This window comes from Suillus plorans (assembly GCF_016647745.1).
Source record: "Suillus plorans strain S12 chromosome Unknown HD556scaffold_21, whole genome shotgun sequence".
Taxonomy (NCBI): Eukaryota; Fungi; Basidiomycota; class Agaricomycetes; order Boletales; family Suillaceae; genus Suillus; species Suillus plorans.
This window is the reverse complement of record NW_024537405.1, coordinates 492,257-506,120: the sequence shown is the minus strand read 5'-3', so window position 1 is coordinate 506,120 and position 13,864 is coordinate 492,257. Positions and strand designations below refer to the sequence as shown.

General features: G+C 48.6%; 7 protein-coding genes across 7 annotated transcripts; 3 read left to right on the top strand and 4 right to left on the bottom strand.

The window, feature by feature from the left end:
- Positions 1–17: 17 nt before the first annotated feature.
- Positions 18–1,222, top strand: HD556DRAFT_1364107 (beta-flanking protein). Its single transcript, XM_041302723.1, has 7 exons — positions 18–131; positions 187–247; positions 306–380; positions 433–512; positions 567–704; positions 752–1,003; positions 1,055–1,222. Exons 1-7 carry the CDS (start codon positions 129–131, stop codon positions 1,070–1,072), a joined length of 627 nt encoding a protein of 208 aa, XP_041161533.1. The 5' UTR covers positions 18–128; the 3' UTR covers positions 1,073–1,222.
- Positions 1,223–3,612, bottom strand: HD556DRAFT_1290677 (homeodomain protein 2). Its single transcript, XM_041299383.1, has 4 exons — positions 3,050–3,612; positions 2,872–2,985; positions 2,630–2,821; positions 1,223–2,577 (listed from the first exon to the last, which is right to left on the bottom strand). The coding sequence occupies exons 1-4, from the start codon at positions 3,521–3,523 to the stop codon at positions 1,642–1,644; spliced, it is 1,716 nt and encodes a 571-aa protein (XP_041161532.1). The 5' UTR covers positions 3,524–3,612; the 3' UTR covers positions 1,223–1,641.
- A 37-nt stretch (positions 3,613–3,649) lies between these two features.
- HD556DRAFT_1364102 (homeodomain protein 1) lies at positions 3,650–6,113 on the top strand. Its single transcript, XM_041302722.1, has 3 exons — positions 3,650–4,806; positions 4,858–5,297; positions 5,353–6,113. The coding sequence occupies exons 1-3, from the start codon at positions 3,731–3,733 to the stop codon at positions 5,829–5,831; spliced, it is 1,995 nt and encodes a 664-aa protein (XP_041161531.1). The 5' UTR covers positions 3,650–3,730; the 3' UTR covers positions 5,832–6,113.
- Positions 6,114–8,738, bottom strand: HD556DRAFT_1364101 (mitochondrial intermediate peptidase). Its single transcript, XM_041302721.1, has 4 exons — positions 8,159–8,738; positions 7,594–8,110; positions 6,879–7,538; positions 6,114–6,820 (listed from the first exon to the last, which is right to left on the bottom strand). The coding sequence occupies exons 1-4, from the start codon at positions 8,666–8,668 to the stop codon at positions 6,195–6,197; spliced, it is 2,313 nt and encodes a 770-aa protein (XP_041161530.1). The 5' UTR covers positions 8,669–8,738; the 3' UTR covers positions 6,114–6,194.
- A 140-nt stretch (positions 8,739–8,878) lies between these two features.
- On the bottom strand, positions 8,879–11,317 carry HD556DRAFT_1364090 (uncharacterized protein). The gene is made up of 7 exons (XM_041302720.1): positions 11,118–11,317; positions 10,950–11,048; positions 10,738–10,891; positions 10,454–10,670; positions 10,095–10,306; positions 9,868–9,999; positions 8,879–9,813 (listed from the first exon to the last, which is right to left on the bottom strand). Exons 1-7 carry the CDS (start codon positions 11,273–11,275, stop codon positions 9,166–9,168), a joined length of 1,620 nt encoding a protein of 539 aa, XP_041161529.1. The 5' UTR covers positions 11,276–11,317; the 3' UTR covers positions 8,879–9,165.
- Positions 11,298–12,152, bottom strand: HD556DRAFT_1364087 (uncharacterized protein). The gene is made up of 4 exons (XM_041302719.1): positions 12,026–12,152; positions 11,773–11,977; positions 11,616–11,720; positions 11,298–11,565 (listed from the first exon to the last, which is right to left on the bottom strand). The coding sequence occupies exons 1-4, from the start codon at positions 12,100–12,102 to the stop codon at positions 11,551–11,553; spliced, it is 402 nt and encodes a 133-aa protein (XP_041161528.1). The 5' UTR covers positions 12,103–12,152; the 3' UTR covers positions 11,298–11,550.
- A 37-nt stretch (positions 12,153–12,189) lies between these two features.
- On the top strand, positions 12,190–13,819 carry HD556DRAFT_1364082 (eukaryotic integral membrane protein-domain-containing protein). The gene is made up of 7 exons (XM_041302718.1): positions 12,190–12,273; positions 12,330–12,586; positions 12,649–12,818; positions 12,877–12,994; positions 13,046–13,257; positions 13,306–13,449; positions 13,501–13,819. Exons 2-7 carry the CDS (start codon positions 12,368–12,370, stop codon positions 13,694–13,696), a joined length of 1,059 nt encoding a protein of 352 aa, XP_041161527.1. The 5' UTR covers positions 12,190–12,273; positions 12,330–12,367; the 3' UTR covers positions 13,697–13,819.
- Positions 13,820–13,864: the final 45 nt, after the last annotated feature.

The window sequence follows — 13,864 nt, the reverse complement described above, 5'->3', positions numbered from 1 at the left end:
ACCGAAATGGCTGAGATTAGATTAGAACCGGCTAACTGCGGTCCCGGAGTGATAACGATGGACTGATGCGGTGTCTCTGAGTCTCATATATCTACCTACAATCAACCTCCCAATAACCTCCCATCATCATGGTAAGTTGCTTTGCGCAGTACAAACTGATCATAAATTGATTCGATCTGTACATAGGACTCTTTCATGAATCTCGCAAAGCAAGGTTACGAGGCCTACTCCGAGTCTCAAAGCCAGAGTAAGTAGACAATCCACCGTTCGTATCGCAGGAATATTCAAACGCAGCGATCGGACAGCCCACGTACACAAGACTGGAGGCCAAGAGTTCAACTCTCCCGATAACCGGCCTCCCCAGTCTTACAGACCTTCGTGTATGTCATCTACTTGGTGATCACCCCTGTCGTGCTCACAAGCAGATGGCAGTCAACTCGGACGATGTGAGACAGCATGTCGACTCTGGCAACCACGGGTTCATGGACCAGGCTTTGTCTCATGCGCACAGGGTTTGTCGTTCCCCGTTGAACGTAATTAGACCCTTCTTAATCACTGCGAATCAGACTGTCCAGCAACAAGGTGACATCGACGAGGATGGCATTCAAAACCTCAAGAATGCTCACGACCAGGCATTCAGCTCTGGGGGACAAGGCCCACAAGGCATGGCACCCGATGCAATGGGCGGAGCTGCAGCCTTCAAAGTAAGCCATGATCAAGATCAAGATCGCAAATACCCATAATTTTTCAGGTGTTCACGGACATGGTGAGTGGCGGAAGTCACGGAAGCAGCGGCGGAGGTGATATGCAGAGCAAGCTGGTTGGCATGGCCATGCAGCATGCATCCTCGCTCTTCGAACAGTCCGGTGGCGGATCTAGCGAGGCCAAACAGAGCGCGATGAATAGCGCTGCTACTTACGCCATGCAGCTTTTGATGAAGAAGCAGATGAGCAACTTCATCGGTGGCGCTAGCAGTGGAGGTTTGAGCGGAGTGATGGGCATGGTGCATTAGTTCATGATTTAATCTTTTATGACATCTGACTCTGTCCTCTAGGCCAGCAACTTCCTCTAAATGCGTTGAGGCGAAAGAAGTTTTGTATCTTGGGTATGATGTCCGCCTACGTGTGGACTTTTGTAAAACCTAGTGATCATCGATGAACTTTTGTAAATTCTGGACAAATACCCCGATTTAAAGAACACAAGGCTGTTACTGACGTTCGAGATTGTGATCGATTTCGTTCTGCTCAGCGAGACCACCTCTGGGATACGTTCCAGTATTCGGTTCCAATTGTTTGCAGCATACAAACAGCAGGTATAAAGACTAATACAACAATATGACTAGGTAACATCGAATGAGCAAAAGCAAAGATATTGCGCGAAAGGGAAAAAAAAACAAGAACAGCGATTAGACAGCAATAGAATACAGGACAAGTCAAGATGCGTTATCATAGACACAGGACATGCATGGTGCATAGGATCCGCTTCAGGGTATTAGATGAAGGGATGCAATAGGACGTTGCCGTAGCCCTTCGTCACCGCTAGATGTTCCGCAGCAGTAAGGCCTGACGTGCCAAAGGTAGAAAGCAAGCTCTATCTGGAGCATGCTGGATCGAACTCCGTAGACTCCCACCACGAAGTGGCTCATGGTGGTGCGCGAACAGAATTCGCTGCTGGGGACGCACCGAAAGAGAAGTCGAACGCCGCCGACTTCGGAATGTGCTCATGCCCGAATATAGTTGAATTAAAGTCAAGCTGAAGTCCCTCCGCCGGCGAGGGAACACTTTCCAAAGCATCACCGAATAGATCAGTCATATTTGAAGAGAAACTGTACAAGGACATTGGAGGAGACGCAAGTTGTGTTGAAGGTGAGGGGAATGGAGGCGGCGTCATAACGCCAGAGGAACTGCTCGACGTGGAGTTCGCGCTCGAGAATAGGCGGCTCTGCGAGGAATTCTCAGACCCGAGTGAAGATGAACGCGAGGGGGATGATGGAGAAGGTGAGGCGACAGACGCCTCTGAAAGGGCTGGCGTGACGCCCCGGTGAGAAACTGGGTTTCCGTGAGGGATGCGTTTTGGCAATGGTGCCATTTTTCGGCGGCGGGCCTTTTGGCCTCTTGGGGTCTCGGAGGCTGGCACTAATGTGATAGGTCTTGATTGGGGACTAGGAGTGTTGAAGACGTGGCGACGCGATGCGGTTGCAGGAACGGAGAGCATAGGAACACGGATGGGCGTAATACGGGTAGTTGTCCCCCGAATGAGGGCAGGCAGAGGTGCAGGGAAGGGTATAACCGTGATGGCAGCTACAGCTGCATATGAATCAACATGGCCGCGTGAACGCGAGCCAGAATCATCTAGAATGTTTATTCTCGAGAAGTGGTCTACGAATCCATCCATGTCCAATGTAGGACGTTGAACAGCTGTGGTCATTGGGCGTCGGAGCCATTGTGGCGCACCGAAATTCGTCACACCATTCTTCGATGGAAAAGGATCATACGAGCATGAAGGGGGATAAGGCGATGGAAATGCGTGCAAAGGTGCCAGAGGCTCGAGTGGGTTGCATCGGGCTGCAATAGACATCTATATAAGACATTGTGAATAAAACGAAGATGAAGGGGGATACTACACTTACTATCTCGTCTCCTTGCTTGGTGGGGGAATGCAGAGGACTGGGAGGCGTTGCGGGCGGCTTCCTTTCTTCCAGTACAATGAACTTCTCCATACGCTGGTACAGGCTATCCAAAGGAAGAGTGGCACCCTCAGCTACTGCTTTCTTTCTTAACACTTGACCTTCTTTCTTCATTCTGTTGCGCCTGTTTTGAAACTTGGGATTATCAACATCAAGGACCAATGTATGCCGATAAATATGCGTACCCAAACATGAATTTGACGGTATGTCATTGCAGATTTCTTTGCAAGGAAGGCTTTGTCGGCATGAGTCGGAAACGGGTTCTCTGCGAAAAAGTGTTCAAGCAATGGAACATATTCCTGTTGTGAGATGAAAAGGGCATTATAGAGGGCTGGACGGGCAAAGGCAAGACATCAGACGTACGTGATTAAACTTTGGTGTACAACTTGAGGTGTGAATTTTGTCGCTTGTTGATGAATGTTTAAGATATGAGGCAACAGATTGTTCTCTCCAGGCCACGAGCTCTTTGAGATATAGCTCGGTGAATGCAAACAGGACTTTTTGTTCGGTGACATAGCGGAACTTGGACGGATGCTGCACCTGGTTTGAGCATACAAGCGTCACAGCCGAGCGATAGATAGCTCGTAAGTCAGCGGCCCGTTTCTGATATGCTTGTTCTATTGCTAGCGAAATTTCTGGACGGGCACCAGCAGCCATAAGAGCCGGCTGTATTGGGGGCGGGTCAGGAAGGGAAATATCAGCGATAGGGTGTTGTGGAGAACATGATCGAGGTGTGAACGAGCGCGACGAAGCCGTACCAGAGGGATAAGCGAGGCATTGTATTTCTTGGGCACGTTGTGTGATTCGCTTTAGGATTTCTGAAGTCGTTTCGGCCATCGGAAAAGTTGGATTTGTGTACTCTTAAGTTTTGACCAGCTAGTTGATGTATATATTTTGTGGACAATGAAATGATGTGTGTATCGTTATTTTGGTAATAACAAATTGAAGTTCCGCATTGTGTGTCTTCATACTGGTAGGTTGCAACAGCCCAGAGTGGTATCTCATCTCATCTCTTCAACTCCATTCAAACCCGAGATCTGCAGGATGGACAAGGACATACAACAGCGCTTCCTACAAGCAGAGGAGTCCCTAATGGATTCAATATTGCGCGAGGACAAACTCGAATCCTTGATGTCATTCAAGTCATCTTGGAATTCATTGCACGCAGATTTTTCCCGTTGTCTATCCGCAGGCGAACTGTCTGATGACACTATATTGCTTGCGAACATAGTGACTTCAAGGGTGGAAACCATAGCCAACTGCCTTGTTGACTTCCACAAAACATATGAAGAATTACACGATCAACTTATTGATGGCATGGGCGGCATTCTAGATCGCCTTAATCGTGTCACTATTTCGCCTCCATCAATGCCCACGACACGCGATGAACGATCATCAGAGTCTTCCCTGCCCCCATTTATCGAACCAGCATACAAATGGCTGCTCGCTAATATTCATAACCCTTACCCGTCTTCTGATACGAAAGCAAATATTGCCAGCAGCTCTGGATGTTCCATGAACCCCGTTACTACCTGGTTCATCAGTGCTCGCCGTCGCATCGGCTGGACGACGATTTGCCGCAAACACTTTAACAACTGCCGAGCAGACACTATTGATGCTGCTTCTCGTGCTCTGGTCAAAGAAGACCCTGCCCGTGTTCTTGCACCCGCCGTTTTCCATGATTTCCAGCAGATGAAGGCTGCTACACAAGATCTTTATGCCTCTACTTTCACCAAAAGTGCGCTTGCAGGTGACCTAGACGTGGTGGTCAAGGATATGACAGAGGACGACAGATTACGATTGGAGCGGGAGAAGAAGGAGCGCGCACAACAGGAAAAGAAACAACGCGAGGAGGAGAAGGAGATGCGGAGAATCCAAAGGGCGCTTGATAGGCAGGCTCGGAAGGCGCACACAGCTTTTATTTCGTATCCATCTCCCAGGCACTCGCAGTCTCCATCTCCCGTTCCCACTCTTGAGGATTCATGGACAGACGAGAGTGAAGACGAAGAAGATTTCATTCCACCCATTCTAGCTGGTCGCAAGCGACGTGCCTCTGTATCATCTATATCAACTGATCTTAATCAATCTTTATGTGCAGATCGTCCGACGAAACGCCTTCGGTAAGTCATTGTCATGCATTGCGCCAATTGCCACTAATTGCCATTTTCCAGGTCCAGCGCGAAAGACCTGACCCCCTTTGCAGATACTTCTGCCTTACCATCGCCTCCATCAAGCAGCGGTGGACTGGATAACATTGAGGAGATCCGAATAATTGCACCTCAGCTATCTTCAGGGTCTTCGCGAAAGCGAAGGCTATCAGACGCTGCTACTCACGCTGTGTCCAAGCGTCCGAGAGACCTCCATGTTGGACCCCGCGTTCATGCTGTGTCTGATCCTCTTCCAAGAGCATCCGTTCCTCTCGAGTCAAACATTGATCACTGGTTTCAGACAAATTTCTTCGAGATTCCTGGTCCAGTTGAGAACGTCAGTTTCGATCAGTTTGCCCCCGTTGACATTGAAGTATTCAACGGATACGCATTCCCTGATACCCAAATAAATTCCGTCGGACAACCCTTCCAACAAAAGTGCATCCAGCCCGCTCTAGTAGACCGTACGTATACTCTATCATATCCCAAGATACTCACTCACCATGATCACTCCGACAGTTGCATCGTTCGAGGCAAAATTGACTGATTTGGAAGTTCCTTCCCACGCTCATGTCCCTGCACCGGATCTTGGTGATTTCGACCATTTCAATTTCTTCAACGCGATATCCACAATCGCTCCCAATCATTCTGGCGAGGCCGTCAGAGCTTCCACAGCAATTGACACCATTTTCCAGCCGTCAGTAGATCTCACTGACATTGTTCCTTCGGATCCTTTCAGCTGGACGGATCTTTTGAACTCTGAGCAACCCTTCTTGTCCGACATCGATCAATTCTCGCTGCCATCGTCTTGCGACGACTTCTCACAGCTATTACCAGCGATCGATCTCTCTGCGCTCCAGCTTCCCCCGTTGTTCCATGCTCCACAACCACAGCCTCCCTCACCTGCTGATGGCGCTCGCTTGGCGAAGCTGGAGCAACTCCAGCTTCTAAGAGAACAAACTCGGATACTGGAGCAGGATCTAGCAGTATCTGTGTAATTGTCCTTGTTCTTCGTTGGTGGCTTTGTTTGCTGATCCTGGAGGTAGATAATCATCAAAATGTTCGCTTCGCTATGCTGTTCGTATACGTTATGCGGCCTATCAAGATATATGTAATATTATTCATATCGTATCTCAACTCATTGTGCGCATTGCATAATATACCCTGCATCATGCATCATGTATGACACTCATCCCGCATTTACCTTGTTCACATGTTACATTTTGTTTTCCTTCGCTTTACAATCGCTCTGTATGTACTGGAATCAAACAAAACAGATTTGTCGTAATTTCTGCGAGAATCGCGCTCTAGGATCTAGTCTGAGTTGACAGATGCAGCGGTAGATAGTATAGATATAGATCCTAATGTCTTTCTGGAACGACTCCATCTTCTATCCTCCATCTACCAACTTCCCGCATCGCTTCTGCGTCGCCGACTTCTAGCTCAGGAGCATCGAGCAATGCACTGAGCATCAACCACGGATCCCTCCCGCCACCGTACTTCAGTACCTCCTGCTTGTACTTGTCTCCCAGCTCACGGTTGAGTGGGTCAGCAGAAAATATCTTCCGCCATATATGTGATGCAATGGCACGATCGAAGTGATACGAGTAATACGTTGCACCATAGCCAAAGAGGTGCCCGAATTGTGTCTGGAAGGACGTCCCAGGCATATGCGGGATCAGACCACGCGTATTGTACAGATTTGCGAGAGCGGTCGTCGAGTCGAAGCCCGGCTCAAGAACAGAGGGGGAATGGTATACCTGATCAAGCAGAGAAAGTAAAATGTGATTATGGGTATCGATGTACCGACATGGATCTTCATGGTGATTTCCTGTTTGGTTGATGATAGAAGAGCCGTCGGTGTCGAAGAGGGAGAGAACTTTTGGAGAGTTGAGGAAGTGCTCCATGAGAATGGAAGGTAGCTCGACAAAGTCGGTTGCACAGCGCGTCCCTGCAACATTGTGGTACTCTGTTCGACCAATCATAGCTTGAATTTTGTTATCTCATCAATAGTCATGATCTCAGCGAGAATGATGAACTCTCACAATGCATGGCATGGCCCATTTCATGGAACAAGGTCTGAACTTCATACCATTCGAGAATGGTAGGGCCCCGAGCAGCAGATGGCGGTACAAAATCGCAAAGCAGGACTACCAATGGCAGCTGGAACTCACCATGCTCACCGCGTAGTCTGTGCCGCTTAATTGCTTCGAATTCGATAGAGGGACCAACGAATTCATCTGTTCCGGGTATTCGTAGGTCACCATATTCATCGTCATCATCCGTTCGTCTAGAGCATCTAACAGTGTAATGTGCCGCTCCGCGTGACTTCCCGCTACGAGCGAAGAGATCAGCATATATCCAACCAACGACGCCTCTGTCTTCGTCAACCACTTCTAGTTTGTGTACGTCAGAGTGCCATACTTCGCTAGATGCGACATCAACGGGTCGCAACGTTATTCCGTAGAGGTGTTTAAATAGTCGTGAAAGGCCCATAAATACACGTCCGAGTGAAAGAGGAGGGAGAGGAACCGGTGGTGCTGGCGGTTCGGGTGGGCAATAATAATCTCTATCCCACGCCTGGATAACAGGAAGGTTCGCCGATTTAAGATGCGCTTGCTTCCGCAAACTCAATGTATGCAATGCTTTGCTAGCAACGAGCGTGGTCCGATCCAAGAAGGTACCCAAAAAATGATTGACATTTTCTACGTAACAGGGACGTCAGGATTGGCTGATATGCTACCACACGTAACCGCTCACCCGGAGTTTTCGCCATTTTGTCGCTGAGCGTCATGCCAGCGTAGCTGTTCCAGCCTACAAGGCGACTCAGTTGAGCACGCGCATTCAGTAGCCGCTCAAGGCGGTCAATTTGCTCTGCACTGCTCGTGTGACCTGCCATGTACACTTTTCTTCGCGGTTCTTCATCAGGTGCTGCGCGCATGATCATATAGGCTTGGTGAGAGCCCGGATAGACCAGCAAGTCCTTTTGCGTAAAAAATGCTTGTCTTTGAAGACGAGCACCCATCCCTTGGTCTTTCAAACCTTCGAGCTCGGAGGGCTTTATCTTCACCGGCGGCCGCGGAGCAGAAGCTTCCGTGACAAACTCGTGACCCAAAGACAGAATCTCAGATGAAAGAGACACAAATCTCTCCCTTTGTTCCGGGGGAAGTTTGATAGCAGACTTTTCGAAATCGTGCCAGAATATCAACGCCGTTTGAAGTGCCTCCCGACTGAGGGACTTGACAATTTCTGAGTCGTGTAGTACAGTGTGCAGCACCTACCAAAGGAGGTGACACCTTGAGATACGAAAAAGTGCATGACTCACTTCATATAACCCGACATGAGTATTCAGTACATTCATGAACTCGCATAACTTCTCGTAGCTCTCTGTAGCACAATCCACCCACTGAGCATCAGGATGCGCATTCCGCAAGAGCTCTGCCAGGTCGATAACACCACACAGGAGATCGCTGAGTCTGTCCAGATTCTTGATTACTTTGAAGAGCTCGGATCGAGATTCCCTGGCCCGCAATATTCGTTCTGTTAAGAGTTGCGCGCGTACGAGGGTCGAGTCAGCGAGCGCACTGAACGCAGCTGGCGTTGTCAGTTGAGGATGCTGAAAAATGCCTGTGACAAATAACGGTGAGGTTTTCTGCCCTGTCTGCGGTTGGTCGAAGAGAGAGACCAGTTCTGCATCGTCCGAGGACGGAGGTCTCACCAGAGTTGATGCTGTTCGGCGAACCAAACCAAGTTCATGAGCACGAAGGTCACCACGAAACTTTGGTACAGATCGCGATATCTTCTTGAAAGCATTCTCCGCGATACGTGCAATCATTCGACGGCGCTGGTGTTGAAGCAAAGTCCACCGAGATGCTTTTACCGTGCGTGACTTTGGACTTAGTCCGATAATTGCACCCGCATAATTATTACCTAAAAGCAAAGGACAAGTGGACCAACTGGCAACAGGGGACGCGCTCGGGCGCATCGGCCTCGAAAAAAACTCAGTGTCCTTATCAGTTGGAAGGTTGGTTACACTTGTGAAAACAGTATCACGATCACTAATAAATTGCACATGGGGATACAAGATGAGGTGATAAGCTCGACGCGTTCTTTTTTTTGAAAAAATGAATAGATATATAGTACAAACGTGGAGGATAAAAAGTTCATTGCTGTATCAGACCTACATAGGTCAGAGGGAGTAATAAGATGAATGATTAGACTAGGCTGATCAATGGATGAGGCTTTGCTGGTATGTGGAATATTATGGAGTGCGAGTAAGATGGGGAAAAAAGAATAAATGCCATGAGTCGAATGAAGCAACGGAATAGAAAATTATACACTCCGCAATCCTTCCAGGGGGACTGGTGACAAGCCGAACTCTCTCTGGCTGTCGATGTCCATCGCATCTCCTTTGCCATGTGTCGGGAGCGAAGTGTTACTACTGGTGCCGGAGCGGCCGGTATCTCCGCTGTATTCATAACCGTTCAGGGAGGTTGAACCACTGCCACCAGGTGGTAGGACGTCAGAAGGCGCAGAGATCGGTTCCACGGCGTAGAACCAAAATTTGCTCTTCTTTTTCCCTCCAAGCTGTTCAACTGCAATCTCAGTTGGTTTGACAGCTGCTGCGCCATTCGCTTTCGCCTTCGAGACGCCGTTTGAATTCTCGGCTGGCAAGACTGGGGGCCAGCCTACAGATGTAGAACTCATTGTGCTTTCTTCCGTTCGAGCACGTTTTGATGGACGCTCCACAGGTGTCTCTTCAGAAGGGCCGAGACGAGCCGACCTCCTTTCACCTTTCCATTCAAAGGCAGACAAATCAGGGGATGGTCGCTTGGTTTTTGTGGCACGGGTGGATCTCCGCTGCGCAGTAGCAGCCGGCTGTCGACGGCCGTGTGATCGGGAACTACCAAAGTTATCCTCCGCAAACGGCTCGTCATCATAGTCATTGTCTTCCTCAAATTGATATTCATCGGCGTCATCCTGATCATAAAAATAAGTTAGCAATCGAAATCAAACTTGATGCCAACCGCTTGCCTCCCCACTATCGGCGTCGTGATACACGTAGTCGGGTCGACGAGTTTGTCGTCGCGTGCGAGTCTGTCGAATTTCAGCTTGTGCCATGAGTATCTGACGCTGCTCTATCTTCTTGCGGGCCCTTTGTACGCGCTGAATAATCGGAGAGTAAGCGTTTCAAGTAGCGTTTCAAGTGAAAATGGGATCTATCTATTTTTTATGACTGATCAAGACAAACAAATACTCACCGCTAAGTCCGCATCAACAAGGTCTATCCGGCTTTCTAGTGCCTTTACGAGTGCAGTATGGGCCTGTTCTAGTTTGTTTTTACGATCGCCTTGCGGGGAAGATGCTTTCAGCTTCTCAATCACAGAAATATACTCTGCACGCGTTGAAGAGACCGCCTGGAACGTCGCAGTGATTTTCCAGGGGTTAGTTGAAACGTATACCCGTGGGGAATCTAAGATAGATCAGAAACGGGAGTCAGCCGGAAATCCTTACAGACGGCTAACGCCGGATAACATGGGGGCCAAAAAAATGCGGCCTCGCACCAAATACACACAAATAGGAAAGAGGGCGAGGAGCTTGAAATGAAAGACACACGAACCATCTGCGACCCAATACCGCTTGCGTTGTGCATCCTGGCCTAATGGAACAAGTTGTAGATTCTGCTGGCTCTTGGAATCATTGAATTCAGGAGGGGCAGTTTCAGGGTCTTTCTTCTTGTGCTTGTTCTGCATCACGCCCCACGCGCGATCCACAGTGCCTTTTATGTCAATGGAATGCGTAAGTTGCAATTCCACGAGTTGGCGAAGAACTTGGAGCTGTATGGAGTGTAGCGTGACGCGCGCTCAGGGGTAATTCGTACAGCATGGCAAGACAATGACAAACTTTGAGATCCCAATCGGCTGCGAAAAACCCGCCTTCTAAATCGGCAAAAGGGTTCACATTCGCCCCAAGTTCGTCGTCCCAAAACACAGTTCGCTCCGATGCCTTGAATGCATCTGCAAGGACAGCATTCAAAGTGGCAGAGATCTGATCAATACTGACAAAACACAATGACGGTCAAACATTCCCCTTGTGTGAACGAGCTGTGTGTTCACCTCAAATTACGCGTCTGCGGTCGCAGATTCAGTATAAATTGCTGTAAAATCTTTTGGAGTATGGGATCTGGACCATGCGTCAAGAGGGCATTTTCAAAGCTGTCATCGGGGGAAATCGCGTGTTTAGTTGACGCGAGTGAGGTGCATGTAGTGCGGGTGTGTGCTCACTCCATCGGTGTTTCCAATCCCTCCAACTTCAACCTCAGATTCGTGAACTTGCATATGAAAGAGTACACAAATAGTGACTCCCATCTATCGGAGGGGTGTTTAGCATTTGAGGGAGGGCAGATGTGCCCTTTCTTTTCTGTCTGCGGTGCAGCAGACATGATGCAGAGAATGAACGTGAAGGAAAGGGTCAAGAGTGGTCACGGATTTATGACCCGCATCATCCGTGGCTACTTATATCAAACCAACCTAACAAATATGTGGCAATAGTGGAACCCCAGGCACTTCGCGTGTAAAATACATAAATTTCAAGCAGTCTACAAGGACATGATGATGATACGAAGATAGTCGTCGCCACTGAAATTCTGCACCGCCTGGCCCGCACAAAACCAGTCTTTGAGCCGAACGCAGTGTTGAACGGGATTTTTTGTAAATATTATCCTGGACCAACCTAACCAATGCCGTGAGACTTTGCACGGACCGCCATAAAATTGTACATACCTTGGGAATGTCGTGGTGCTCGCTGAGCGACTCAAGTTTAGCATTAAGCTCGTTGACGCGATCCTTGTGCGTCTTACGAGCCAATTGAGCTACCTTACTTTCGAGCTGGATTTTGGCGTCAATATTTGAAGACTTTCATCTTGAGCACAAAACTCACCCTGCGCCTTTGTGCCTCCTCAAAACGTCGTTCTGCGTCCGTTTTTCTGGCATCACTCCCTGGTAGAGCAGGAGAACTGCTACCCGACGCTGAACCACTAGCAAGTTCTGCCTCCTCTTTGAATAATAAATCCTTCACTCGTTCGCGCTCGCGGTCCTTCGCACTATCAGATTGCGAGTTTGGCTTGGGTTTAGATTTCTTCTTTCTGCTTATCTGTCAGGTGCACTGAATGGTAAGAACTAATGATACATACTTCTTCACGATACCTCCTTCAGCAACACCGCCCTTGAATTTAAGTGAGCCTCCTGGGCGAAAATCGTAGTCCGCCATCGGGGGCTGCCTGAGCAGATGACGAGGTGAAGCAAGGAAGGCTTGCTGACGTAAGGAAGTCATTGTGCTTTCAAGTAAACAGCGGCAAACTCCCAACTGGCACGGAGTCCGGTGGTACAGTTTGCCCTTGCGACATTCAGTGCAACAATTTCAAGGATTCTCTCAACGAAGGCGACAGTCTCCACTACACTCTCGTGAGCTTTGGTTCTAACTAGGGCCTCTATTAGCCATATCCAACGACTTTCCCTGGTTTTGACGTGTCGCAATGGCTATCCTTTCGACACCGCTGCAATACATCAAATCTGTACCACCAGTGACGCGTTTTTTTACTGCGGCTACTTTAGCTTCTTCCACATTGTATCTTTGGATAAGATGGACAACAGGCCCTACACCGGTTGCCTACTTGACATTGGTACCTGGAACAAGCCTATTCTTTCCTTGGACCTTTGCAACCTCAGCCCTGGTCGAAATAAGCATTATCGAGGCAAGTATTGTTTTACTGACGATCGAGGACGAAATGTGTTGATACTAAACAATTTTTGATAGCTCATCATTTCACTCCTTGTCATTCCCGCTTCGTTAGCTTATTTTGAGCGCCTGTGGGGGACGGTCGAAACTCTCAAGTTTATTATCGTATGCGTGACCGGACCGAATATTATCGGGTGCGCCTTCAACTGGATTGAATTTGCTGTGACGCGTAATGCCGAGTTGTTCTTGTAAGTTTCTCACACATCTTGCGACGGCAGCGCCTCCTCACATCCTTGGACAATGCAGGTATGGCATGGAGTATCACGGTCAAATGGCGCTATTTATTAGCCTGCTTGTTTCATTTACTCAAGTTATCCCTGAGCACCAAGTTCAAATTTTGGGCTTTATCAAGGCCCGCGTCAAGGTAAACAAAAAATCGACCATCACTTGTCGATCTGACCCACGGCGTTTGTAGAGGTTTCCTATGGCATACTTGACTTTTTCGACCATAATGACATTACTTGGCTTCCAAAGCCCATATATTCTCATTCAATTTGGCTGGTTTGTGTCATGGGTATACCTCCGCTTCTATAAGCGCAATGTTGGCGACTCCCTAGGAGGGGTAGTGTCATACGGAGACCGGAGCGAAACATTTGCTTTGACAAGCTGGTTCCCACCATTCCTTCAGTGAGTATTTCATTTATTTTTTCCCCTGCAGATACCATTTTTTTCCAGCACACCGCTATTATTGCTAGGAAACACAGTATACAAACTTGCAACACGTCTCCACCTTCTTCCCACTTCTGTGCCTCACGACATTGAGTCTGGAGGGTATAGTCAGGTGCCAGGTGGAGCTCGAGCCGAAGCTGAAAGGCGACGGTCAGTAATCGCTTGCCTTAGCCAATCAACCCTGTTAACTGTTACTTCCAGGGCACTTGCACTGAAGGCACTTGACCAGCGACTGGCTAACTCCTCCGGTGGTTCACCAACCCAGAGTGGAATATCTCAGGCTCAGTCTTCAAGACCCTCGCCTGCCGCGCCTGCCCCAGCACAAAATGAAAGGAAACCTAGCCCTGTGGAGATGGATGTGGCAGACACATCAGGCTCTGACGATGGGAGAAGATAGTGTACGGCCTAATGATCATCAGCAGCTAATATCCATGGAGCACATCTCGCGTCTTCACTTTCATTTGTCCAACTACATAGCAATAGCCTTCATGGTTACGTAATATACCAAGTCTGTTGACCACGTCGGCTATTTCTGAGTTTACCAGCCTGGTGAAACATTACATAT